The sequence below is a fragment of the Aythya ferina genome, assembly GCF_964211825.1.
Source record: "Aythya ferina genome assembly, chromosome: 15".
Taxonomy (NCBI): Eukaryota; Metazoa; Chordata; class Aves; order Anseriformes; family Anatidae; genus Aythya; species Aythya ferina.
In genome coordinates, this window is record NC_140314.1 from 2,619,767 (window position 1) to 2,643,436 (window position 23,670).

General features: G+C 45.6%; 1 protein-coding gene across 2 annotated transcripts in view; it reads left to right on the top strand.

Moving 5' to 3' along the window:
- The window catches only part of LOC311445096 (voltage-dependent T-type calcium channel subunit alpha-1H-like), a 117,341-nt gene that overhangs the window by 78,312 nt on the left and 15,359 nt on the right, over window positions 1-23,670 (top strand). For both annotated transcript variants that reach the window (XM_084536809.1, XM_084536810.1), the window contains exons 17-27: window positions 151-274; window positions 414-482; window positions 593-777; window positions 3,147-3,273; window positions 3,863-3,988; window positions 4,720-4,809; window positions 5,630-5,822; window positions 13,722-13,873; window positions 15,034-15,143; window positions 16,270-16,403; window positions 16,982-17,052. In XM_084536809.1, the coding sequence (XP_084392935.1) occupies window positions 151-274; window positions 414-482; window positions 593-777; window positions 3,147-3,273; window positions 3,863-3,988; window positions 4,720-4,809; window positions 5,630-5,822; window positions 13,722-13,873; window positions 15,034-15,143; window positions 16,270-16,403; window positions 16,982-17,052 (1,381 nt within the window). The remainder of the gene's footprint in view (window positions 1-150; window positions 275-413; window positions 483-592; window positions 778-3,146; window positions 3,274-3,862; window positions 3,989-4,719; window positions 4,810-5,629; window positions 5,823-13,721; window positions 13,874-15,033; window positions 15,144-16,269; window positions 16,404-16,981; window positions 17,053-23,670) is intronic.

Below are 23,670 nucleotides of genomic sequence, written 5' to 3' on the forward strand. Positions count from 1 at the left end.
TACATTAGCCATTGGTAGTAATGCTTGAAGCCTGTGCTTGTAGAGAGAGACTTGTTCACTACCTGGGCTGATGCTGGCGGCTTTCAAGGACGTGCCATTAAGGTGGGGGTCTCTTGCCAATCCAAGCGGCTCTCTCCACCTTATCTACAGGTTCCGAGTGATGTGCCAGAAGGTCATTGCCCACAAAATGTTTGATCATGTGGTGCTGGTCTTCATATTTCTCAACTGCATCACTATAGCGCTGGAGAGACCAGACATAGACCCACACAGCACGGTGAGCACCTGAGTCATTTGCTTCCTTGATCTCATAAGCACATCTTAGTCTTGTCAGTGCAAGACCCTGTAAAATAAAAGATGTTTGTTTTCTAACCTCTTTACATAACATGCTGCTTTTTGTTGCTTATGTTTTAAAGGAAAGGATATTCCTGAGTGTTTCTAATTATATCTTCACTGCAATCTTCGTGGCTGAAATGATGGTTAAGGTAATTATATCTCCATCCTATGACACACGGTGAGGCCTGACAAAGATTGAAAATCTGACATAGTTACAATCTGGATGCAGATTTAAATATCCTTCTTCTCCCGGCTGTAGGTAGTAGCTCTTGGCTTTTTCTCTGGGGAGAACACCTATCTACAGAGCAGCTGGAACGTTCTGGATGGAGTCCTGGTCTTCGTATCTATCATTGACATTATTGTCTCCATGGCATCAGCAGGCGGAGCTAAGATCCTGGGTGTCCTTCGTGTTTTGAGACTTCTGCGGACCTTGAGACCTCTCCGGTATGTTCATGGATGGGGTGCCTAATTTTATTTTGTGTTGATAAATCAAGGAATTTGAAAAAATGCATATGATCCCTCAAGACTTTGCTTAATAACACAAAAAGCTGAAACACGGTATGGGTAGAATCATCTTTGGGGAGCTTTTATCTAGTGAAACTGTTTGAAAAGAGTGAAATTAGTTCTAATATAATTTGTCTTCTCTGGTGTGGAGAAGAGCGGATGGAGTTTGGAGCGAGTGGTGTTATCACACTCAGGCAGTTAGTGCACTGAATGCCTCCTCCACGCTACATTTTTATCACCATTTTACAAATCAGTCTGGCTCCTTGTTAAGCTGTGCAACCTCATAGTCGTTCCCGAGCAAGGAGGTCGTATTGGCTGAGAAAGAATTTGCAATTGAACAGGTGCTGATGATAATTTGATAAGCTCCAGCGTCTATACCCGCTCTCCCGTGCCTGCATATCTAAGATCATTGCAAAACAATTTAGCTCTCAGTTAGGAAGAGGATGGGAAGATGCTTTCATTATTTGAGAAAAAGAAAAGGAATTTGTATTTTGTTTACAATGATGCAGTAACAAAGAATGTTAATGCTTGGGGGATTCTTATCAGCTCACGGCTCCTGTTCTATTTCTATCCCGCTCAGCAAGAAACACAAGCCTGTTTTCATGAAATTTCAGTGGAAATAAGATAGGCACCTCCAGAGGCCTGTAGGCTTTCTGATGAAAAGCTACTTGCTGCTTGCTTATGAGAGTAATAGGAAGAGGCAATCATATTTAGGCCTATGACTGCCAGAGCAAGAGCTATTTGTCTGCTGCTCTGCATTTCATTGCTGACAAGTAGCTTTGTGAGTGTTTGTCCTCTTTCTTGTTCCCACACTGTTCTGCTGGTGGCATGGGGGTTCCCTTGCAGTGCTGGCTCAATGGAGCTGCTCTGGGTCACCCTGGACAAGCCATGGCTTGGCAGGGCTTCGGGGCATCTGTCTGACACATAACTGGGAACAGAAATCAGGGCACGGGCAGCTCATAAGCATACGTAAGGGAAAAAAGGGGAATTGGTCTCAGAATAACTAGGGCAGAACCTATTAATAGAGGGGAATTCATCACCCCTCACATTGGCTTCACTTATCACAGCCTCTCCTAGGATTCCTCCAGGGACCGTTCCTAACACTTCGTAGGTGCAGTTCAGACTGCCACTTTACGTACTGCCAAATGAGACCCTGTTGAAACCTTTTGTCCCTGCAGCATATGTCTCTGCTATTTTCTCTGTTTGGCAGGCATTAAAGCCTCATTAGCCATGCAAGTTCAGACTATCTGCAAGGATTCGTACTCTCTCCCCTCTACAGGCCCCTCCTAAAAAAAAAAAAAAAAAAAAAAAAAAAGAAAGAAAAGAAAAGAAATTGATGTTTTTCAGTCAAAACACACAGCTTCCCAGAAAAGCTTGCTCATGCTAGTTACACTTCTGTGTGCAAACACATTTTTCAGACACCCATGGGAGAGCTGTTCTCCAAGCACTTGAACAGAAAAGGGAAACACTTGCTCTCCATAATACCCAAAACCTGCTTCAGGCTGTGCTCAGAGCATGCCTGGCCTCTCATCGCCTTACAGCAAGCAAGCACCACTGCTCTTTAATGGGATGACCCTTTGGCTGTGGAGCTGTTGGTCGTAAGTCCCTGTTGGCAAAGAGTCAGTTCAGGAACTAATTAGGAAACAAACTGAAATTACTTTGTTTGAAATGTTGTTACGGGGCGCAGGCCAGCAGGGCAGGTGAGCACTTGGGCCTTACTTTTGAAGGATTGTGTAATCCCACTGATGGCAAGGCAGACAGACACGTGCTTTAGGGCTTTGTTTCCCTGAGGGCCGCGGCTCCTGCGATTCAACTGCCTTTCCAAGGAGCCCTTCTCAGGGACATCAGTTGTGCCTCCGTTTCTACCTCTACACCAAGAGAACATGCTCTCTAGTGCCACTGCAAAGCTGTTCACTCATTGTGTTAGAAAGCAGGCTCCTGCATGGAGTGTGTCCCTCTGCTTGGATCACAGAGACCTCAGAGGGGCCCAGCCCTCTTGGCTGAGGAGCAAATAGCCCTATAGCGGGAACCTCCATGACCCTCTACCCATACAGAGTATTCCCTCCTCACTGTTGCTAGTAAGCAGTTGCCCAACAGCCTACCAACAGGATGTCTTAAACTGTTTAATTCCATCTAACTGTGGATGTTCTGATTGTCCAAATAAGTCAGTAATCATCTCTGAATGCTGTCTGCAGGTAGAGGGGGATTTTGGTATCTTCACTGAAGCTCAAGCAGAGGTGAAAAAGCAACCATATAGTAACAGGAAATTTTAATAAAAATTAAAAGCTTTATTGTTTGGCTTTTTTCAGAGTCATCAGTAGAGCCCCAGGTCTGAAGCTGGTGGTAGAAACCTTGATCTCTTCCTTGAGGCCTATTGGGAATATCGTTCTCATCTGCTGTGCTTTCTTCATTATCTTTGGGATTTTAGGGGTGCAGGTAGAGTATTTCCCTCACCACTGCCTTATATAAGCAACTGCTGCAAAAGAGAGGTTTTTCTCACCGCCTGGTGTTAAGGTGGAAATAATGAGCTTAAGTCTCCCCAGGGGAACATTTCAGTTAGTTGTTAGGAAAGAAGAGTCAGGCTCTAGAAGAGATGCTCTTGGGGTGGGGTTGACATCTTCTCAATAGAAGATCCACAGGTTTAGAAGAACAGACCTCCCTGGGAAGGGGAAGGAAAAGCCAAATTCTGAGTCTCATGTCTCTGTGTGCTGGGATTTCTATGTTAGCTCTTCCTCTATAGGGGAGATTCTCATCCTCCCATCAAGACAGAGCAGGCCTGCAGGATCGCCTTTCTTCTGTTGTATCTGAGGCAATAAGCACGTATGTCTCAGTACCTGAATTTTCACCAGAGGTGGTTTCCTGCTGTGTGTGTTAAGACAGGTATCTGAGCTGGGAGGAAAAAAAAGGAATTTGAACATGGAAAAAAACTCTACCAAGGGACAGAAAGATAAATCAGAGGAACAGACTTTCCATAGCTGCTCCTTTTTTGTTTTTTTCTTTTGTTGTTGTTGCTTCTCAAATACAGCTTTTTAAAGGCAAATTCTACTACTGTGATGGCCCTGATGTGAAAAACATCACTACGAAGACTGACTGTACTAACGCACGCTACAAATGGGTTCGACGGAAGTACAATTTTGACAATTTGGGACAGGTAAAGTCCTCGTTGCAGGAATTTTCTTTACCAGTTTTTAATGAATGAGCATTTGAAACATATTCTTTGAAGCGGGTGTAGAACCTCCATCAGAGGAAGCATCCAAGAACATAGCTGCTCATCTATCAGAAACAACCCTGATTTAGGGTAAGAATGTATCAGGTCACCTCTCAATGTGTCTTGCAAACAGACTTCATAGGGTTATACAATTCCTTGTTTGTAGGAGAATTTTGTCTTAAAAACACTGCTTTTGCATGTGATCCCTTGTGTATGGAGCTCAACTGTCACTTTGAATCTCTTGGCTGCTAGCTGTTAGGTTTGCCAAAAAAAGAAAAAAAAAAAGGAAAAAAAAAGAGGTGTTTTATACTGGCTGAAAAGTGAGACAGTCCATAGTAGGAACTGGGATCTGTTAAACTTTATTAAACCTCATGACATTTGTCCAGCCTGGCATATTGATTTTTAATCATGCTTAGGTGACCAGACAGCTTGATGTGGCTGAGCAAAAATGAACCTATATGCGAAAGAAAATGAATGTTATTGACCATAGGTTGCTCAGCTCTAGTTTTAAGCCACAGGCAAACAGGTAAATCAAACCACATGTTGTGTTTCTTCACCATCTCCAGGGCAGATGATGTGTTATGAGATGTGGATTGGTTTTGCTGAGCATTGCCTGTTAGTAGTTTCTTCTCTGGGAAAATGCAAGACCAGTCTTCTCTGCTTTTCATTTACAGGCCCTCATGTCCTTGTTTGTCCTCTCCTCCAAAGACGGTTGGGTGAACATCATGTATGATGGTCTGGATGCTGTGGGTATTGACCAACAGGTAATGTACTGCAGAGTCTAGAAGTGTTGCTGTCAGTAATCCCATACTTGATTGGTGTTTGAAGTCCCAGGGAGGAGCAGAGTTATGGGGCCTACTTGAGGTCCTGACTGCCCACCAGACTGCCAAGTGTTTCCATCCTCCACTGAGTAGCTTTTACAGTGGCTGCACCCCTTGTAGTACACAGCTACTGATGGGGACTTTACTCAAAATAATGGCACTTGAGTTGGCCCATGTGTGCCATTGCACTGTAACTCCGTGGAAGGCGTGATGAATACGAGCAAACCCACATGAGAAGGGAAACAATCAGGGTTGTTATGAAAAAGACATTAAGGTTGTGTGCTGTGAGACACACAAAGGTAAATGAAGAGTCTTAGATGAGTAGTAGTTACCCCATTGTAGCTACAGTAACACTTTGCGCTTAATTTTCTTCTGCTTCTCAAGATCTCATAACAAGTGAGAAACAATGAATGCTCATCTCAAAAAAAAATAAGCTGGAGCCTTTCCTTACCTAAAACCCAGGTGGGATGATACAGATCCACTGAGATTTATTTTAAGCTATGTGAAATAAATGCTGAAATAATTAAATCCCATAAACCAAATTATGGGGACTACAGCAGGTTTCACAACAAAAGTAAAATGTAGCTAGTGAGAAAATGAATGAGAGGAAACTGTTTTGAGAAAAATCTCCTAACTCCTCCCAGCCCTCTCCTCCTCTCCACATGAGTGTAGAGTGCTGTCTTGTTACACAGTGCCAAATATCCTGATGTATACACATCTGTGCCACTTCTCTCTCTCATTATTTTCTTCTCCACCTCACCAGCCCATCCAGAACCATAACCCTTGGATGCTTCTCTACTTCATCTCCTTCCTGCTCATCGTCAGCTTCTTCGTGCTCAACATGTTTGTAGGGGTGGTGGTGGAGAACTTCCACAAGTGCCGACAGCACCAGGAGGCAGAGGAGGCCCGGCGTCGGGAGGAGAAGCGTCTGAGACGCTTGGAGAAAAAGCGCAGGAGTAAGGAGATATACCTGTCTGGTCGGTAGACTGTGTTACAAACCAAAATCTTTCTGAGCCCTGCCTGCTCCCAAAGCAAGACTTTCATTTTCCTTTGGTTTTGTTTCCATGGGATTCAAGAGGCTGTTTTGCTTCGTTACCTTGTTGGCGGTACCTTAAGTCTCGGGTTGCCAACACCCTGGAATTGTCCTCTACAAGCCTGACGTAAAGCATTACCTGTTTACTTGGCTGGAGAGCAAATCCTCTCCTGTAGCAGAGTCCTGTAGCAGGAACTAACGCGCTCTGCAACGCAAAGGTGTCCCTAAGGTTCCCCAGCACCAAGCAGGAGCTCGTGGTGCGGCTCAGGGATGCAGTGAGTAAACAGCTGCAATGCTTGCCGTGCACGTGAAGGCCAGTCCTGAGGGTAGCCCTGAGGCTTAATGTGCCGCTTGCATCTGAGGATGGTGGTGGTTTGATTTATTCTTTTCTTAGCCCAAGTAGTTGCGATGCCTTTTAGAGTCCTAGCGCATGGCCCCGCATGCCACAAACATGATGCATGAGGGCATGAACATACCAGCAGCCCTGGGGAAAGGAACTGAGCCCTGAGATGGGGCTGTCCAGAAAAGCCTTCTTCGGAAGATGTCCATTACAAGAGATGCTTGCCCCATCACGGGCTGGGGGGAGCCCTTCAGTGTACTGGGACCGACCCAGTAGGATGATCAAGCCAGACCAGAGAAACACTGGAGCATATGCTCCTTTCCTGACCCAAACCTTCGCAGAGTTTCTCATGTATTGATTCTCCCCTCCACTGCTCCGTGGTGGGCTTCTCCAAGAACAGGCCTATAACCTCTCATGGGTATTCCCAGGGGAACTGCCAGGAAAACAGCCACTGTAACTTCCCAGACCATTTTAGCAAACAGGGATGGCTGGTGTTAGATGCTGGCAAGTATTTTGCAGAAGTAAGTAAGAGAACACGGCCTAGCCATTGTGATCAAAGCTGAGCTTAGTCAGGGATGAGGGCCTGAGTACTTCTGGCCCCACTTGCCACATAAACCCTGTGGCTCTTTGCCTAGCACTGCACCGCTGTGTAATCAATCTGTTGTAAGGACCTAATATCTCCTTGTGATAAATGGCTAGTTGTCTCCCAGACATCAGGCCTTAGGTATCCATTCTGAGCAGGGAAAACTGCAGTTAGGTTGAATAGTCTTTTGTCTGGCTGTAAGGACATAGCAATCAGAGGTTTTGCTGGTAGAAACCTCATCCCCAGCCAATTTCCTCCATCCATCCACACTCGAATCAGAAGGCAGGCAGCTGTGTCCCCTGCAGCTCCACTTCTGCTCTTGTGCTCCTCTTTATTAGAGTCATGGGAGACCTCAGCACCAATGTCGGCACCCTGGTCTTCACAGGGCCTTAATGACTGACTGACCTGACACCAGACGAAAGGCCGAGCCCACTTCATTTTAGCTAGTTGTGAGTTAAGTAGGTGGGTTAAAATGAAGCCTAGATCAAACTATCCAGCTGCAAACAGACATTGAATCTCTTCAGAGATTTAGAAGAGTTGAAATGCAATTTCATTTCCTTTTTCCCATTTCATTTTTTGAGTTTGAAGTTCCAGCTAGGATTAGAAGTGGAAACCCTGAAGGCAGCATTTCAAGCACAATAAGAGAAATCAGTTTCAGGCTCTCAGGAGTTCTCCTGCTTGTGTAGTATTTCTACCCCAGTGTGCTGACCCGAGAAGATGCTCGGATAAACTCAAACATTATATGCAAAGAAATAACTTATATGCAAACAGAGAACATGAAGCATCCTTAGAGGAAATAGATTGAAGTACAGTTATAGAGGGGTAGTTTAACCACAGCTCATTGCTGTTCCTGATTAGTGAGTAAATCTTATTACAAGCCTGTCTGTGGCTCACTGCTCAGACACCGAACAGAGCCAGTCCCTCTTGAAGTGATGGACGTGGTTACATTGTCCCTCTTTATCCAGCTAGATGAAGATAGGATCAAGTCAAGGATGTGTTTCAGGCTGCAGACCCAGGCACTACACAGATGTGGGTTGTAGGAATTCACTGAGAGCACACAGGGAGGAGGACAGCTTTCTGGAAGGTGATCAAGTCCTGTTCAGCAAATGAGAGTCTAAACATTTGGTCAAGTGCAGGGCTTCCAGGAGGTTACCTCAGAGCATCTGTCTCCTACCTGCCTCTGTTCAGCATGGATAGCTTGGCATCCAAACCTGAGTTGTTAACAGGGCAAAATCAAATATCAGATACACATATTAGAGGATTATTATTTACATTTTAATGTTTTTGTTTGTTTAAATGGGTGTTTCACCTCCTGGGTGGTGTAGAAGACGATTGGATTTGGTAAAAAAAAAAATAAAATAAAAAATAATGCGGCAGACTCAGAAAGATGGGAGGTATGGTTGGTGCCATGTGTGGTAGTGAGTCTCTGCTGGAGTGTTGGTGTGTGCGTGCTGCTGTGGTGACACAGGGCATGCTGGGCAGCCTTTCGTGTGCCCCAGCGCTGTGTTCATCACCCACATGGAGGAGTGGGCAAGAGGGATGGGTGCACCATCCTGTGGGACAGGATGATGCACAGGAGACCAGTGGTTCTGTGGAGGAGCAAGGAAACTGCAGTTGGAAGCCTAGCAGAAATCCGTGCTTTTCCTTCAGCTATCATTTCTAGCATTTAGCCTGAAGAAACCATAGGGAAAGGAAGAAATAAGGCTGTTAACAGGAGTAAAATCCAGCATAGCTACCAAATTTACCATCTGAGCAGCATCCACCCATCTGGACTTCTCTGTCTGCCTGGCACCTTGTCGTTTTGTCCTCTCACCTATCTGTAATGATGTCCTGTGTGTGTAGCAACCTTGTCCATTTCTGTATTTTAGGTCTTTGGGCATCTATAGGTACCTCCAAACAGAGAAATGCACCATTTAGGCAAAGTAGGCTGCAGCTCAGGCCTGGAAATGGTTTAAACCTCAGCTTGTCAGTGCCCTGAGAGCCCCATCCAAGGTAGGAATCATAGGCTGTGAAGGTCTGGTCCAGGGTCAGAGAGCAGACAGTGCTCAGTCTGTCATCAGCCACAGGCAGCAGGCCTGTGGAGCTCAAAAATCAAAAGTCCCTTATATCTGTGTCTGGTTTGGGCTGCGTGGCCCAGCTTTCGTGGCCCAGCTTTCATAGCCAGGCCGTGATGAACCCAGCTGAGAGCAGCCAGGGCCAGTGCTGGGAGCAGGGAGCAGCAGGGCATGGCCAAACAGCCCCTCACTACATGGGTTTGGCCAGTCAAAAAGTCACGCTCTCAGTTTTTGGTGCCCTTGGCTTGCCCCACTGCTTGTTACCTGTGTCCTGACAGTGCCCTTTTGGTGCTCCTTGGTGACGTGGGTGTCTCAGTCCCTGTCCCACCCTCCTCTTGCAGTGATGTGGCAAGGAGAGCATCAAGTGATCTTTGTGAGCACAATTTGCTTTTGCAGTCCACGCACTGCAGGCACCATTGGTGTGCGAGGAACATAAAATAGCACTCCAGCACTGCAGTGAGGCAGTGGGTTTGCCAGGTTAACTGTGATCACATGAAAAAGGAGGGCAGGGTGTAGGATATGCTGTACAAATGTATTTGATGTGTTTTTAAAGGCAGAACTGCACGGCATAGTTTTTCTTGTGAAGGTAAAAATTGAAGATAAAGTAGAATATTTTTCTGACACAGTCACTACCGCCATCAGTTAAATCTACCGCGTAAATAAGTGAACTGTAATTTAATCATCCTGCAGCTCCTAACCTTTTAATGAAGTTCTCAGAAGACACAGACTGAAAACAGCCTCCCCAGATTAAAGTTTTTGATTAAAACCACGTGGATCAGCTCGATCTTCTCTGTCTTCAGGACACGGGGCCAAACCCAACCCGCCTGTATCTGCTGGGAAGCCAGCAGTCGCTGATGTCAGGTCAGATGCAGGCAGTACCCTGGGCTTCAAGGGCTGTGAGTGGGGTCTGGGTGACACTGCATGCTGAAAACAGTGCTGGAAACTCCAGACATCTGTCACAGCCCAGAGGGGCCCCAACTGGGGAGAAGAGAGTGTCTTGCAGGACTGACAGTGGGTCATGGGTTCATGGGAAGACCCCAAAAGCTGAGAATTGAGAAAGTTCCTGATTTCCACTCCATATAAGAGGAGTGTGGCCACAGCCATGTTCCTCCAACCGTGGCATTTCCCAACACAGAGCTGAGCATCTGGGCACTGTAGAAGGAAGAGGCTGGTTTTGTTTCAAGACCCAGCAGAGCTGCCTGTCAGAGCACTGACTGTAAGCCTTTCTCTCTGGGGATGAGCAATCATGGGCAGCACACAGTGGTATTTAAATTAGACCATCCTCTCAATGCCACAGCCATCTCTGTAGCCAGCAGAAACATTTGAGCTGTAACTAAAAATTCAGGCGCTGCATATCTTAGTGTTTAATATTTCCAACTAGGGAATTATCAAACCATCTTGCTTATTTTTCCAGGCAGCTGCAGGTACAGAGCTACTCTGTGCCAAGCATGCTTATAAACCCATTAGGGCTTTCTAATGTTTCATGCAGAGGAGAATAATGGAGGAGCTTTAGCTAGCAATTGTAATGCCAACCTAAATGCTTTTTAGCTAGGAGACAGTGCTTCATTCATTTTCATGTCAGCAAAATCACAAGCAAAGAAGTCTGAATATTCTTCAGAGAGGTGAGATCCAAGCATTAGCCAGCATCCAGAAGTGGGGGCGAGACAGGACTGTGGTTTTCCTTTTGTCTGTGTTTGATGGTGTCTCCTTTGCCTCCCGTGTTTCCACCAACTCAAACTGTCAGCTGCAGCTGAGAGGATGCTCGTCTGTGTTTGATATATGTCTGCCAGTTGGCTGACTGGAGTCTCATCCCAGGAACCATTTCCCTGGAGCAACCAGGCACAGGTTGCATTCTGCCTACTGTAATTAAGGATGCATTCTATCTCCCTCGTTTGCTGTGCCCACGTCCCTACGGTCCGGTGTTCTCCTCATACAGTTCTCCTGCCAAGCCCAGGTCTCTGGCTGAGCAGGCTATAGCAGTAGGTGTGTGCAGTGAACACTTACACCCAAACTGGTGAGAATAAGATGATATAATCTCATAAGTGGTGCAAATTTGTGTCTGAACTGAGAGAAGGCCAGAGCTACTTGCTGTGCTGCCGACTGAAGTGAAGCTCCTGATCCTAAGGGGACCAGGAATGAAGTGACCCAGCTGAGCTGGGGAACCTTGGAGCTCTGAAATGCAGCCCCCCTTCCTTCTCAGAGGGGGTCAGAGCTGCAGTGAAGCTGTGTGGCTGGTCTCTCACTGCTTTCACCCTGCTGCAAACCCTGTGCCTTCATGGGATGGCCCCAGCCTAACACTGGCATCACCCAGAGCAGAAGCTCACCCGTCCTTCCTGCACACCCCTGCTCATTACCGTTAGCCTCGCATGAGCAGCATCTCCTCTAATGGACATTGCATGGGTTGCTGCACTCCGCATGTTGTTGCATGTGTTTCCAAGCGTTGTCAACTTTATCCCAGACTGTCCTTGTATGTGTCCCCCAAGGAGACCTGTTCTTCATCTGTTAATCTGGCTTCAGGGGTGTAGGGCGTACTAACCAAGAAAGAAATTTCCTAGAGCTCCCTCATCCTGGCTCAAGCTAAACCTGTCCCAAGCTTTCTGAGTGACCCAATGACCAGACATAGCCAGCACTAAGCCCTGACAGAGTAGAGATACGGACCTCTGAGACACTTTAATGCAATAAAGCACGCGCTCCGATATGGCTGGGTGGCTCCTCTTTATTGTTTGAATGTCCAGTCCAAGTAAAAAGGGAGCTGTGCTGCTGACAGGCAGTGCAGAAGGATTTCTGCTCAGCAGCTTTACGTGGAAGATGTCTTCTTGGGATTTTTCTTTAGAATTTTATATAGCCTACAAAAGGCAATAAACATCTATCTTCTACTCAATAGTTAATCACTGGCTGCCTTTGTACAGGTTAGAGAGTAGCTGCAGTCACTGACTGTGCAGCCAGGTTTCACACACTGCCCGTCACTGCTAATGTTCTGAGATCTGTTAATCGATCATTAGTCCGTAATAAATAGGCCTTTAATATAAAGTTTGGCCATTTAGGGTATTCTCAGACCTTCCCAGAAGCTTTCTTTTGCATTCCCAAGAAGACATTTCCAGCAAAAAGAGAAGAGCATGTCATAATCCTGAATACACATGAAAGCACATTGTACAGACTTTAGTAATATTTACTGCAACATTTTTATTATTGTTTTTTTTAGACATACCAGAAGATGAGCCGAGCTCAGTAGCAAAGACAGCATTACCAGTCCAAGATGACTGGTAGGACTTAGGCACATAAGCAACATGAAAATGAATTCAAAGACAATTGCATTTCCTTTCATCTTGTTTTTCCACACCCACTAGCAGAAAAAAAATAAGGCCAGGTGACCCCAATCAGAAGGAAATGTTTTCAAAATGCCTTCACTCCACTTTTAACTACCAGGGAAAAAAAAATAGCCATTGAAAGAGAGCAGCAGATTCAGTTTCCTTTTATCCAATTTATTTTAGTGTCTTAGTGTCTTGGACTCTAATCTGGCATTTAGTTGCACTACCGAAAAGAAAAAAAAAAAAAAAAGAAAAAAACATTAAAAGAGTCACTCCATCTGAAAGATATTAACAAGATGAGAGGAGTGGAAGATGTATTTCAGGAGGGCACTGAGTACTTCTGAACTTATTTTCCTCCTTATTTTTAAGGTGAAACAACTACTTTTTCCCAACTCCTAATGCATTTAAAGCTGAATTTGCTCAAAAAAAAAAAAAAAAAAACACTCTTTATACAGAACAATCCTACCCTGGCTTAGTGTGACCTGTTTCTTGCACTTGCAAAATCTACAGTAATGCTCAGTTTGGCCTTAAGTACCCTCTTTGAATATTTATATTTCTTAAGTTTGAAAAGAATTAGACTCCATCAGAGTGCCCTTGGCTATCTTGTGGTCAGTCTAATTTAAGAGAGACACATGCAATAAATACAATTGAATCACAGGGCAGTGTCCAAACACTCGCCTTGGAACAGCCCGGGAAAATTGGTCATGTGCAGAAATTTCCCTATTTCAAAGAGAAGAAAGGAGGAGTCATGCCCAGAGGCAGAGATACAAAATTCATGTGGTCATAGCCCACATATTTTTTAGATGCAATCATGCCCTTATATTTGCAGAGGAGCTTGTGCTGATAGTCTTTGTAGAGCCAAGTGCTGAGCACCCCGCTCCATCGCCGTTGATGCTACCCCGTGTGCTCGTAACCCTCACGCATGTGCCCTACTTTGCCACAGGCATCGCTGTGTTTTCTCTAGACCTCTGTAACACACCAAAAGCCTTCTCTCGCAGATGCTGAGCTCAGGTTATGTTCTACTTATATGTAACATACCTGACATCAGCTGGATTAGAAGAGATGTGGCAGAGTCCAGCCTGACAAGACCTACTCTGGGCCTTTTCTCGAAACTGGAGTTGAAGCTTTGCTGGGTTTGGAGCTTTGGGTCTCTCATTTCCATCCCACTTCTCACCCTTCCTGGTTTGTGGCAGAGGCCCATTATGTGAAAAGGCTGTCCTCTAGCCTGAGACAGTGGTAAGAACAGAAAACACTTGAGAGAGAAGAGGACCTGGTTGTCAAAGGTGTGGAGGTCCCTTCTGCAGGCACAAGAGGTTTGGCTCAGCCTGATAACCCCCACCATGGTTCTTGAAGACTTCGCTGCTGGGTAGAAGCACTTGGCCATTGCACATGGCCTGCTTGAAGCAGTTCTCCCAGGGACTTTGCCCTGCATCCGTGTGTGTATAAGACGTGGCAAGGCCACGGTGTGGTTGTGACGGCTGCCAACCGAGCAGCAGGGCCTGCACTCATTGCGTTGCCTTTTTGTCTTTTCCTGCAGAAGCCCAGCGCAGGCCTTACTATGCAGACTATTCTCCGGCACGGAAGTACATCCACAGCCTCTGCACCAGCCACTACCTCGACCTCTTCATCACGTTCATTATCGGCGTCAACGTCATCACCATGTCAATGGAGCACTACAACCAGCCAAAGGTAAGAGCCGTCCAGCAAAATGTGGGCTGTGAAACACAGCAGCGTGGGGGTCTGCAGCCAACCCCACTTCCCTGGCACCGTTGCCTGTTGTTTGAGACCCTCAGCAGGCTCCAGGTTCAGTGTCACACATCCATCTTCCAACAGGCCAGCTCTGCCATTCAGTCACTTGCCACAGCCAAAAGCTTGATTCCCTTGCTTTTGTATGAAAACAAAACAGAACAACAACAACAAATGAATAAGGCTAATGGAGTATGAACTAAAATTTTACTAGGACTGACCCACAAATGTGAAAAGGAGAGCTTTCCTATGGCCTGAGGCTTCTTCTGTCAACAAAGCAGAAAAGCTTTTTCTTCCAGTGTCTATTTTGAAGTTTATTGTTGTTGTTTTTTATTGCAATACACCTATCCAACATTTAACTAAATTTCCCTTCCCTCCCCTCTCTGTCTCCAAATCCCTACTCAACCAACGAGCTGTTTTACTCTGCAACTATCTATTTTAAGGTCCAAGCAAGATTCTTTTGCTATTGTTGGCCTCCAGTTCCAACAAAATCCATTATAAACACTCATCATCTTAAAGTATAAACACTGTGGATTCCTGACTTCCGAGAGCAGCTCTATAGAGAGAATGAACATTGCACCAAATATGGATATACTTTGCCTAGCTCTAGAGATGTAACATTTTTCAAGAAGGCAAGACTTAATCCATTCCCAACATTATTTATTTTTCTGAGTGTTTTAATCAAAGCCATTGTCCTCAGGATTGCCATGTTGGAATGAAGAAATCATCCATCAAGTCTTTTATTCTACCCAAGGCTACACAGTTCAGAAAAAGTAAACTTTATTAGATGGGGAAAGGGTAAAGCTTTCTTTCTGCCCCAGACCCTGAACAATTTATGTGGTGAAGTTGGAGAATAGATGGCTCTCATTGTTTTTAGCACAACAACTATTGGTGCTTATGAAGTTTTTGTTTACATCAGTTTCTAATCTTTTATTTGAGTTTTGCTGTGTGATTTAGTGCAATTTTGTTACAAAGCTCTGCAATCTATTATGACTTTACTTCTTACATCTCCGTGCTTATGTCACCCTTGTTTCTGCCAGTCCCTCTACACTGATTCTTGGAAAGGACAGTGTGGTTGGTCTAACTGGTGCCTCTCTTTTCAGTCCCTGGATGAAGCCCTGAAGTACTGCAACTACGTGTTCACCATAGTTTTTGTGTTTGAGGCAGTTCTGAAGTTGGTGGCATTTGGTTTTCGAAGGTTCTTTAAGGACAGGTAAGAGTATTTTAAACTCCTGTGCATTTGGGATAGAGCTGTATTGACCCAGTTTCAAAGCCAGATGCTGAGTAAATGTAGCATCACAACAGTAGTACCACATACTGTGTGCAGGAGAGAGCAAAAGGCTGTCTCTCCATAGGTGCAAACGTTATTGTGTAGGAACTAAAAATCCTAAGAACTGCTGGTACTGCTTTGCAGAGGGAATTCAGGAAATGTTTAAAAATTCTAGATACTTTCCTTCTGGCAGTATCTGTCTCTCTGCCAGATCTGACTAGCTCAGCCTAGAGCTCTCCTGTTGGATATCAATGTAGTCCTCAGAAGATTAGTTTTGGCAACCTAACCTCACAAACTTAGTCCCAAAAGCAAATCTGTTTTGCCAGTGGACCAAACCAGTCCATTGACAGACTGCTGCATTTGTAAAGGCCCTTGGCAAAGGTACAGGTAGTTGTGTTAAGCCCCACTGCCTTCAGATCCCAGCTTCAGAGACCTACAGATCGTATTCTGCCACGCAGTTAGCCAGAAGCGGTTGCATGTGAGAGCACACTGCGGTCTGGCAACTTGCTGGGGAGCAGGGTGAGATCAGATGCTTTTCCAGAAAACCAGCATGTTTGCCTCATTTACCCTGACTGAACAGTTGGAAGCTGCTATGAGCAGGATTGTTTAATGGGGAAATTGTGTAGGAAAGTCACTCGGTTTCTCTACATCGCACTGTCTTTCAGTGTTGTTGTAGAAGGACCTCTACAATTGTTAGGCTATAAATCAGTGAAGTTATTCCAGTGGAATGATCGAAGGGGCAGGTGACATAACATGCAAGCAGCTGTATTGCATCTCATCAAAGGTTCCTCTGCTAGTATCTTGTCCCTGAAAGTGGCTCCAACTGGATATGGGGGAACAATAGGGACTGGGAAGTGGAACATCCCAGAGTACAATCCGAGCCAGCAGCAGCTTGTAGCTAAGGACTGGCTGTGCCAGCTTCAGTGAGTTGATTTTATCCCACACACAAGATCTGACAGAAGAGGGGAATTTGGAATTTGCTTGTGATCATTTTTAACAGTTAATTCTCTGCTCTTGGATGTCTGTCAATATACAATTCTTTTTTTATTGTCCTTCTTCTCTTTGTTAGGTGGAATCAGCTGGATTTGGCCATAGTTCTCTTATCAATTGTGGGAATCACACTGGAGGAAATTGAGATGAATGCTGCACTGCCTATCAATCCCACAATAATACGCATCATGCGGGTGCTGAGAATAGCAAGAGGTACGGCCTGCTCCATAGGTCTTCAGCCATCCCTCCAGACACGTCAGGAAACGGTTTGGCCATTTGTTCTTCTAGTCCTGCTGTTTCAGTTTGATTTGAGAACAGTTAGCAGATAAGCCTGCAGAATGTCAAACCAGAAACCAGCTAGGTGGGGTACCGTGGGTGTTTGAAGTGTCTCAAATTGGTCTCTGATTCATACCCAGGATCACAGCCCTTTTGTACTGACACTAGACAAGATCAGAATTGGTGGAGAAGGGAGGATCAGAGTTAAAAAAGATGCTTTTCCCTGAGGAAGTGTCTCCCCATCAGTCGCCTAGTTTCTTGCTAGGGCATGCTGGAGTTCTGTGGCTTTTAATCTCTTTTACTAACGTCGTTAACATTAGTTGGTGTGGGATGTAGTCAGGATGTTTGGATGTTCTGTGGGCCCTACCAGGGTGCAGTGAGCTTGCCATCTGTGTGAACGAATGCAAGAGAGATGTGAGCCCTCTCTTACAAGATGTGAAGCTATATTTTTCCTTTATGGGTTTTGCTTGAGATATTTCCCAGCCCTGCTGACCGGGATTTGGTTTTCGTTGTAGTGCTGAAACTGCTTAAAATGGCCACCGGAATGCGAGCTCTCCTGGACACAGTGGTACAAGCGCTTCCCCAGGTAAGCCTCCAGACTTTATCCATGCCCAGCTTGTTCCTCTTGGTGGACTGCACCTTTTGGGCCTGGGGATAGCTCTGTGCCATGGTGTTTGGTGGGCACTGGAAGCCACCTGGGGAGGATATCAGCTTTCTCCACTGCCACCAGTGCTTTGGTAGAGAAGTTTTGCACGGTACATCCTGCCCACATAGCCTGTGTTAGATGGGAGAACCAGGATGATGGAAAAAGAGTTAACAGAGAGTATATTGCTGTAGATAGAGCTCTTTTAAAATGCAGAATTCACTGGAGAGTTTGGGAAACACCAGAACAGAATGAGAAAACTGTTAGTGAAAGCATGGGAAGTAGATAGCTTCCAGCTCAGCAGTTCTCTTTGTGAGAGACGAGCAGCCACAGTTATTGACATGCATTGACAGAGGAGCTGCAGACTTTAAAAGCCAAATAGGAGAGACGTTTTTGAGTGTTAAAAGCTTGAAGTGGGGTCTCAAATCACTGTATTCTCATGTGGTGCAAGAGGAAGAAAGATTCTGCCAATCTTAATGATAATTAATAGGATACTTCAAGTGTTCAGTTCCTGGGACCACTTTTATGTGGGTCAATTTATTTGAAAAGAGAAGGATAGAAATTTTGCTGACTTGTACCCTTACCCCAAAAGAATCTAAAGCACATAGAAGAATTCCAAGTTTAGGGCCCCTTTGTTTTTAAAATCTCGTGCTATTTAAGTTTTGTTCTGCTAGTTTGTGGTTTTGGCGGTCTGATTCTTAATCTTTCAGTCTTCAGAGTCAGCTCAGCTGCCTACACTTTCCTATTTCACATAGAACCAGACAGCACTGGAGGTGGGGACTGTAGATTCTTGTGGACTCACTCACCCCTGTACAAGATGCTCTGAGATTAGACAGGAAATACTTCTCTGCTTTGCCCAGAAGAAGCTGGCAACATGAGGTGCCAGACCACTGAGGATCAGGCAGGGGAACTCTGTGGTGTTCTCCTGTGAGCTGGCAGTTCAGATGTAACACTTCAAGAAGCATGGGCAGACAAGTTCTAAGTTTTCAACCCATCCAGAACATCTCACAGCTGGAAGTTCTGGAAGGAAATGTATGAGTGGACCTGCTCTGTTTGGTGTAAAAGCCAGCGTGGTGTGCCCTGGGATGGACTGGGAGAGTCAGGCCTCCCCTCTCCCCAGCACAGCCCCATCAGCACAGGGGAGATGGCAGCACACCATGGTGGGTGGTCACATCTTGATGAGCTTCAGCTGTCTGCAGAGGGATCACATCTCAAAGGCTTGGCCAAAAGCACACACCGTGTAGACATCTCTTCCAGAATATGAGAGGCCACATGAGAATTAGTAGAACTAGTGTATGTAATTACCCAAATATACCTCTGTGAGCTAGTTGCTGAGTACAAGAAGCCCATGATCTATCGAAAATGAACTGGGAAACAAGGGGAATTTCTTTTTCTTGGAAAGGCCTATCTACTTTTCATCACTGCCATAAAGATGTTTCTAATCTGAGACATTTGCCCTTTGGTATTCATATCTCCTTTTCAGTGAAGGATCTTGGCTGAGACTAAAGTATGGAATTTACCAACTTGACCCCTGTTTTGGCATTTCAAAAAAGCATTTGATTTGTGTCTATTATTTTTCTTTCGAAAGCATTGTGATTATAGAGCATATTTTCTCTTTTGCCTTGTTTTTTTCATCCAAAAACAATAGGGTGGCTGCAGGCCAGGCTTTTTGTTTCCTTGGGGTGTTTTTTCTTAACATTCAAACTAAAGTCTCTTTTAAAGGGAAATCCTGAGGGATATTCCAAACAGATCTTGTGCTGATAAAAATGCCACTTTGCCCCTCAATGTAATTCAGAAGATAAGAAGGGAAGCTTGGGGACACCTCTCCCACAATGATCACTTTTCATAAAGCTACAGTTTTCATTTCAAAGGGAGGGGAAGAGTTCCTACTGCAATTAATTTAGCGGCCTAGAGCCACAGCTGGAAAATCCTCCTTGAATGTGTCTAAGTGACAGAATTGAATTCCATGTTTATTCATTAACTTTTGGGGAGAAAAAAAAAGAAAAACATTCTCTGGTGTTTGTAGAATGTCCATTTATGGGCTTACCATAATAAGATAGTCATTACAGTGCACATATTTTTCTTTTTCTTTTGGGTGATCTTCATCAGCTTCTTACTTGTTTCTATTCAGCAGCAGGGAGAGTTTGAGTAACACCTAGAGAACCAACTATCCCCAGCCTTGGGGAATGTTAGCATTTTGATCCAATATTGAGGATGTCACAGTACAGGCTAAGCCCCCTCTCTTGGAATACAGGCTGACCTTAAGCTTCTGTTTTCAGTGCAGGAGGACTTCCTACCCTACTGTAGCCTTCTTGTCTAGTAACCTGGTGTCTGCCCCTTCACAGTGATCTTCTCCTTCACCAGGTATCTGAAAATCAGGAAATGGAATAAAGGAGTACAAAAAAAGGAGAAGCAAGAGAGATAGAAAGAACAGTCAGGGAAAGGTCTCAAAATGGCACCGTCTTTGTCCACTATCTCCATGCCCTCTTAGACCGAGCAAGCATTTGGGATAGTTTGAAGGAATCATCACATTCCTGCCATAGACCATCTGCGCTCGTGCTGTGTGGGTTCTTTTACCCCCTACTGTAAGGTCTTGAGGCAGTATCTCCTTTTCAAACAGGAACACAAGTTTTCTAATTTCACAGCTGGTTGACCTGGTAGTGGGGCCAGGGTCACCCAGAAAGGCACCATCAGCCTCAACTCTGAACCACGGTGTTCCCTTCTGGAGGATGAAAGAAACCTGTCAGGGGCTCTAAAGCATGAAGTGCTAAAATCTCTTGCACTGGTGTAAACTTGAAATAGATCCTCTGATTTAAACAGAGCAGCTAAAAACAGAGCTGGGCTAGCGTGACCAGCTCTGACTTCATCGCTTAGAAATTGCCAGGCCCAGTTCAGCCAGTTCAGTCCTGCTGTTCACAGATCAAAAACTCCCCTGTGACCACGGAGGCCTGCTCCTAGCATAACACAAGCCCCAGAGCTCTGGGTTGAACTCCAACACATCTTAAAAGCCACCCCATCTTCTTTTAAGTAGGGGAAGTGTTAAGGAATCAACCATCCCCTGCTGATGAAATACATTCTTCCAGTAGGTGTTTATTCCTTCTGGTAAAAAAAAAATCTGGTGTTTTTGGTCTGAATTAGCCAATTTTGTTTTTTCATTGGATGTCACTTTGCTTTTTTCTTTTAGAACTTCTCCTTTGTGGAGGTAATAAAGAGAAAAAATAATCTCTTGCACTCTCACAAATAGAAGAACATTGAAATCTTTTAATCTCTCAGTATCAAGCAGATTTTCAAGATCTGTTTCAAGTTTTTTCCTCCTCTTTATGATCTCTGGCTCCTTTAAGGCTGTGTAATGAATTATACCACCCTTATGCTTCAGCTGTCTGTTCACTTGCTTATACATCTGGTGGTTACATCAGTTCTGTAAGCAATGTCTGCTCCAGAGGACTCCTATTCGACGGTAATCCTTTAGTCTCTTTCACATCCCCTACTTTCCAAAGTACAGTTCACCTTTTCTGTAGCATGGCCCACACTTGACTCCTGGATTTGCAACTTCATGTTTGGTTGGATTAAAATGCTCCTTGTGTAAGTGAATCCTCTGTACTGAGCAGCCTTGCTCACTCTGCACAGCACTTCTGGTATCGATTGCCAGTAAGAAAGCCTACAGCCAGTGCTGAGCTGCCAGTGCTGCTCCTGACAGCGAGGACTAAGAGGAATCCAGGCCAATTGCCACCCTCGCTGTGCAGGGCCAACCATAGTAAAATGTGGACTTTTCCCATCAAGTCATATTAGCAGGAATAGCAGCAAACACAGAGGGAGCAAAGCGTGTTGGTTTTCCATCAGCCTTTTTGATGCTATGATTTCACTTCAGCAAATAAAGGAGGTTTTAATTCTAAAGTAAATGAGACATTTACAAAGACAAAACACAATCTGACAGCTGAAGAGAGCCTGTTTTGCAGGGTGGTCTGTACAGTTTTTTATCCTCTTTTTCCTGATGCTCATTTGCACCACTCCAGTTCTGTTAAAGTGACTCCTGCTTTGCACCCCTGTGACTAAGAGTGAAATCCAGCCCATCTATTTAAACCATCTGGGTTCTTCTTCTTTTTTCTCACTTGGTCTGTGGACAGCACATTAATTAAATGCAGGACTGTACAGTATACCTCCTCCTTGTCTTCAAAGCTTGGAACTCCCCCCACATACAGTCTGTGCCAAGAAAAAAAGTGAAGAACTCCTCGTCCTATTAGTCCCTTGAAGGACAGTCTCTCATCTGCTCCTAGCCAGGAGTTTAGCTCTTCTTGGTGGTGCAGTTCCTGTGCTTATCTCCAGCTCTTGAAGACATATTCTGGCATTGTCTAACAGCAGTTATGGGACACAAACAATAGCCTGCTTTTGCCAGATGCTGAAAACCCACAATGACTGCAAAGCTCAGAGAACAAGAATAGAAATGTCTTACCAGTAAGTGTTTCAGGTGCGACTGATTCTGGAAGAGGGGTAGGTGTGTGCTGTGCTGCACACCAGAGAGCTTTGCAGAGCTGTCTGCAAGATGTCAGCAGAGAAGGGAAACAGAAATCACTAAGAAACCACTGTTCTGCTGGCTCTTAGCACTGGTCTCTGTGGGGCTGAAGGGATACACAGAAAGGGGAGCTGGTTCAGGTCAGCTAGTGGCCTTGTGTTTGCACCAACAAGGTGATCTGAGCCTCAAGGGTGTCTGTCTGGCCCTTTTCCCTAGTCCTGGGATTCACACAGATGGCCTCTGTTTTCCAAGCAGACAAACGTGCCCATTTTCTCTTGGGTTTAATGCATAAATTACCCTGTGTTTTCTTGCTTCCAAGATTATTGCTTTGGCTCAAGAGTGCTGGAAGGAAGATGAGGAGGACTCATGTCCTTGGAAAGGATTGGCAGAGGCTTAGTTTTATGAGAAATTGTTCTTGACAGGCATCCCAGGGAGCTGTGTGTGCTTTGCCTGCATGGACAACTGAAATGCCAAGGTGTGGGCCAGCGATGCAGAAATAATTGATGTCAGAGCAGGAAGAGGCACAAGAAGAACTGTAGTGTGCCTCAGCCAGCCATTGCAGGAGCGGGACAGCAGCAGACCTGTATTTCATCAATGCCTCTCCAAGAGCAGGAAGAGCAGAGGACAGCAGGCTCTTGAGGGATTTGGGCAGGATCGCCCAGCTGACAGTGCGACAGAGGAGTGATGGTGCCCAGGTGGCTGGCGTCCTGTTGTACGTGATCAGCACATTAATAACGAGTGCAGTAACTTGCCTCTAGCCCTTGGCATCTCAGCATCCCGAGAGGCTTCCCACAGCGGGTGAGATCCACTGTCCTCGTGTGATGCTCCGATGAGGAGCAGAGGCACGGTGATCCACAAGGGAAACGGCCTTGCTCACAGCGGTGTGATCTAATACAAAGGGAAGCTGAGAAATGGGAGAATCATGCAGATTTCATCCTTTATACATCCCACTGACAGCAGGACCAGCCTGTGCCCAGAGGGAACGTACATCACACCTCCTGTAGCTTGGCATCGGTTTTTTATCACTTGGGAGGCACAACACTTTACATATCAAGCTAACACAACCTGCTGTAGTTTCTCTGTGTTCCTGTGTCTGCAGATGCCAGTTTTTTACTGGCGTAGGTCTGAGGCTGGGCTCTGATGGGACATGTGGTGGTGCTTCGCTACTGCAGCCGTCCTTAGGGAGAGGGAAAAGCTAATGGCAGTGAAGTCTGCAATAGCTAAAGCAGAGACAGCCTCCTAGACCATGCAGGAGCAGTGGGAAAAGGGTTTTGCTGGATGTGTGGAGAACGGAGTTGCTTTTCTTACTGCTGAGCAGGGTTACTCCAAGGCTTTTGCAGCAGTGGCTTCTCTGGGGTACTTCAGGGCACCAACAACATCTCCAAGACGTTCTTCATCTCTGCTTCACTCCCTATGGGCCCCAGCCTCCCCCCAGCACTGGAGCCATGGCAGATGATGGATAGCCCCTGGCTGACAGGGAGAGGGGTTATTTGTAGTTTTCTCTGCCCAGCCAAAGGCACCAGCCCAAGTCAGGGGGAGTTTGATGGATAAACAGAGCATGGGCTGACCTGTTCGGAGCTGCTAGAGCAGAACCACTTTTCAGAGCCTGCCTGGCTGCCAAAGCTGAGGTTGCTGACCAGAGCTGGATCTCTGTCCCTGATGGAGAGTCCAGCACAGGCATCCCAGCCTTTGGATGCTGGAGAAGAGTGCCTGGATGCGCTCCTGCTCCCTCCCGTTCCTCACAGCAACATGATTCACACGCAATCTTTTTCTTGTCTGGTCTCAGTAGATCTCAAAGTGCTTTAGAGGCATTAATTACCTATCCGCAAGGGTATTACAAATGGGTACGTCGAGTTACAGGAGGGGAATGACTCACTCAAGGTCACAGACACACATGCAGTCTGCTTTCTCGGCGGCTCAGCAGCCGCTGGCTGACCCCGCTGCCTCTGCCTCAGCCCATATCTGGGAGCAAGCCTTGGGTCCTTCTCCGTGCTCATGCTTTGGTGAAGGCCACAGGCTGAAGAGGACCTTCCTTTCCCTTCCCATCCTGA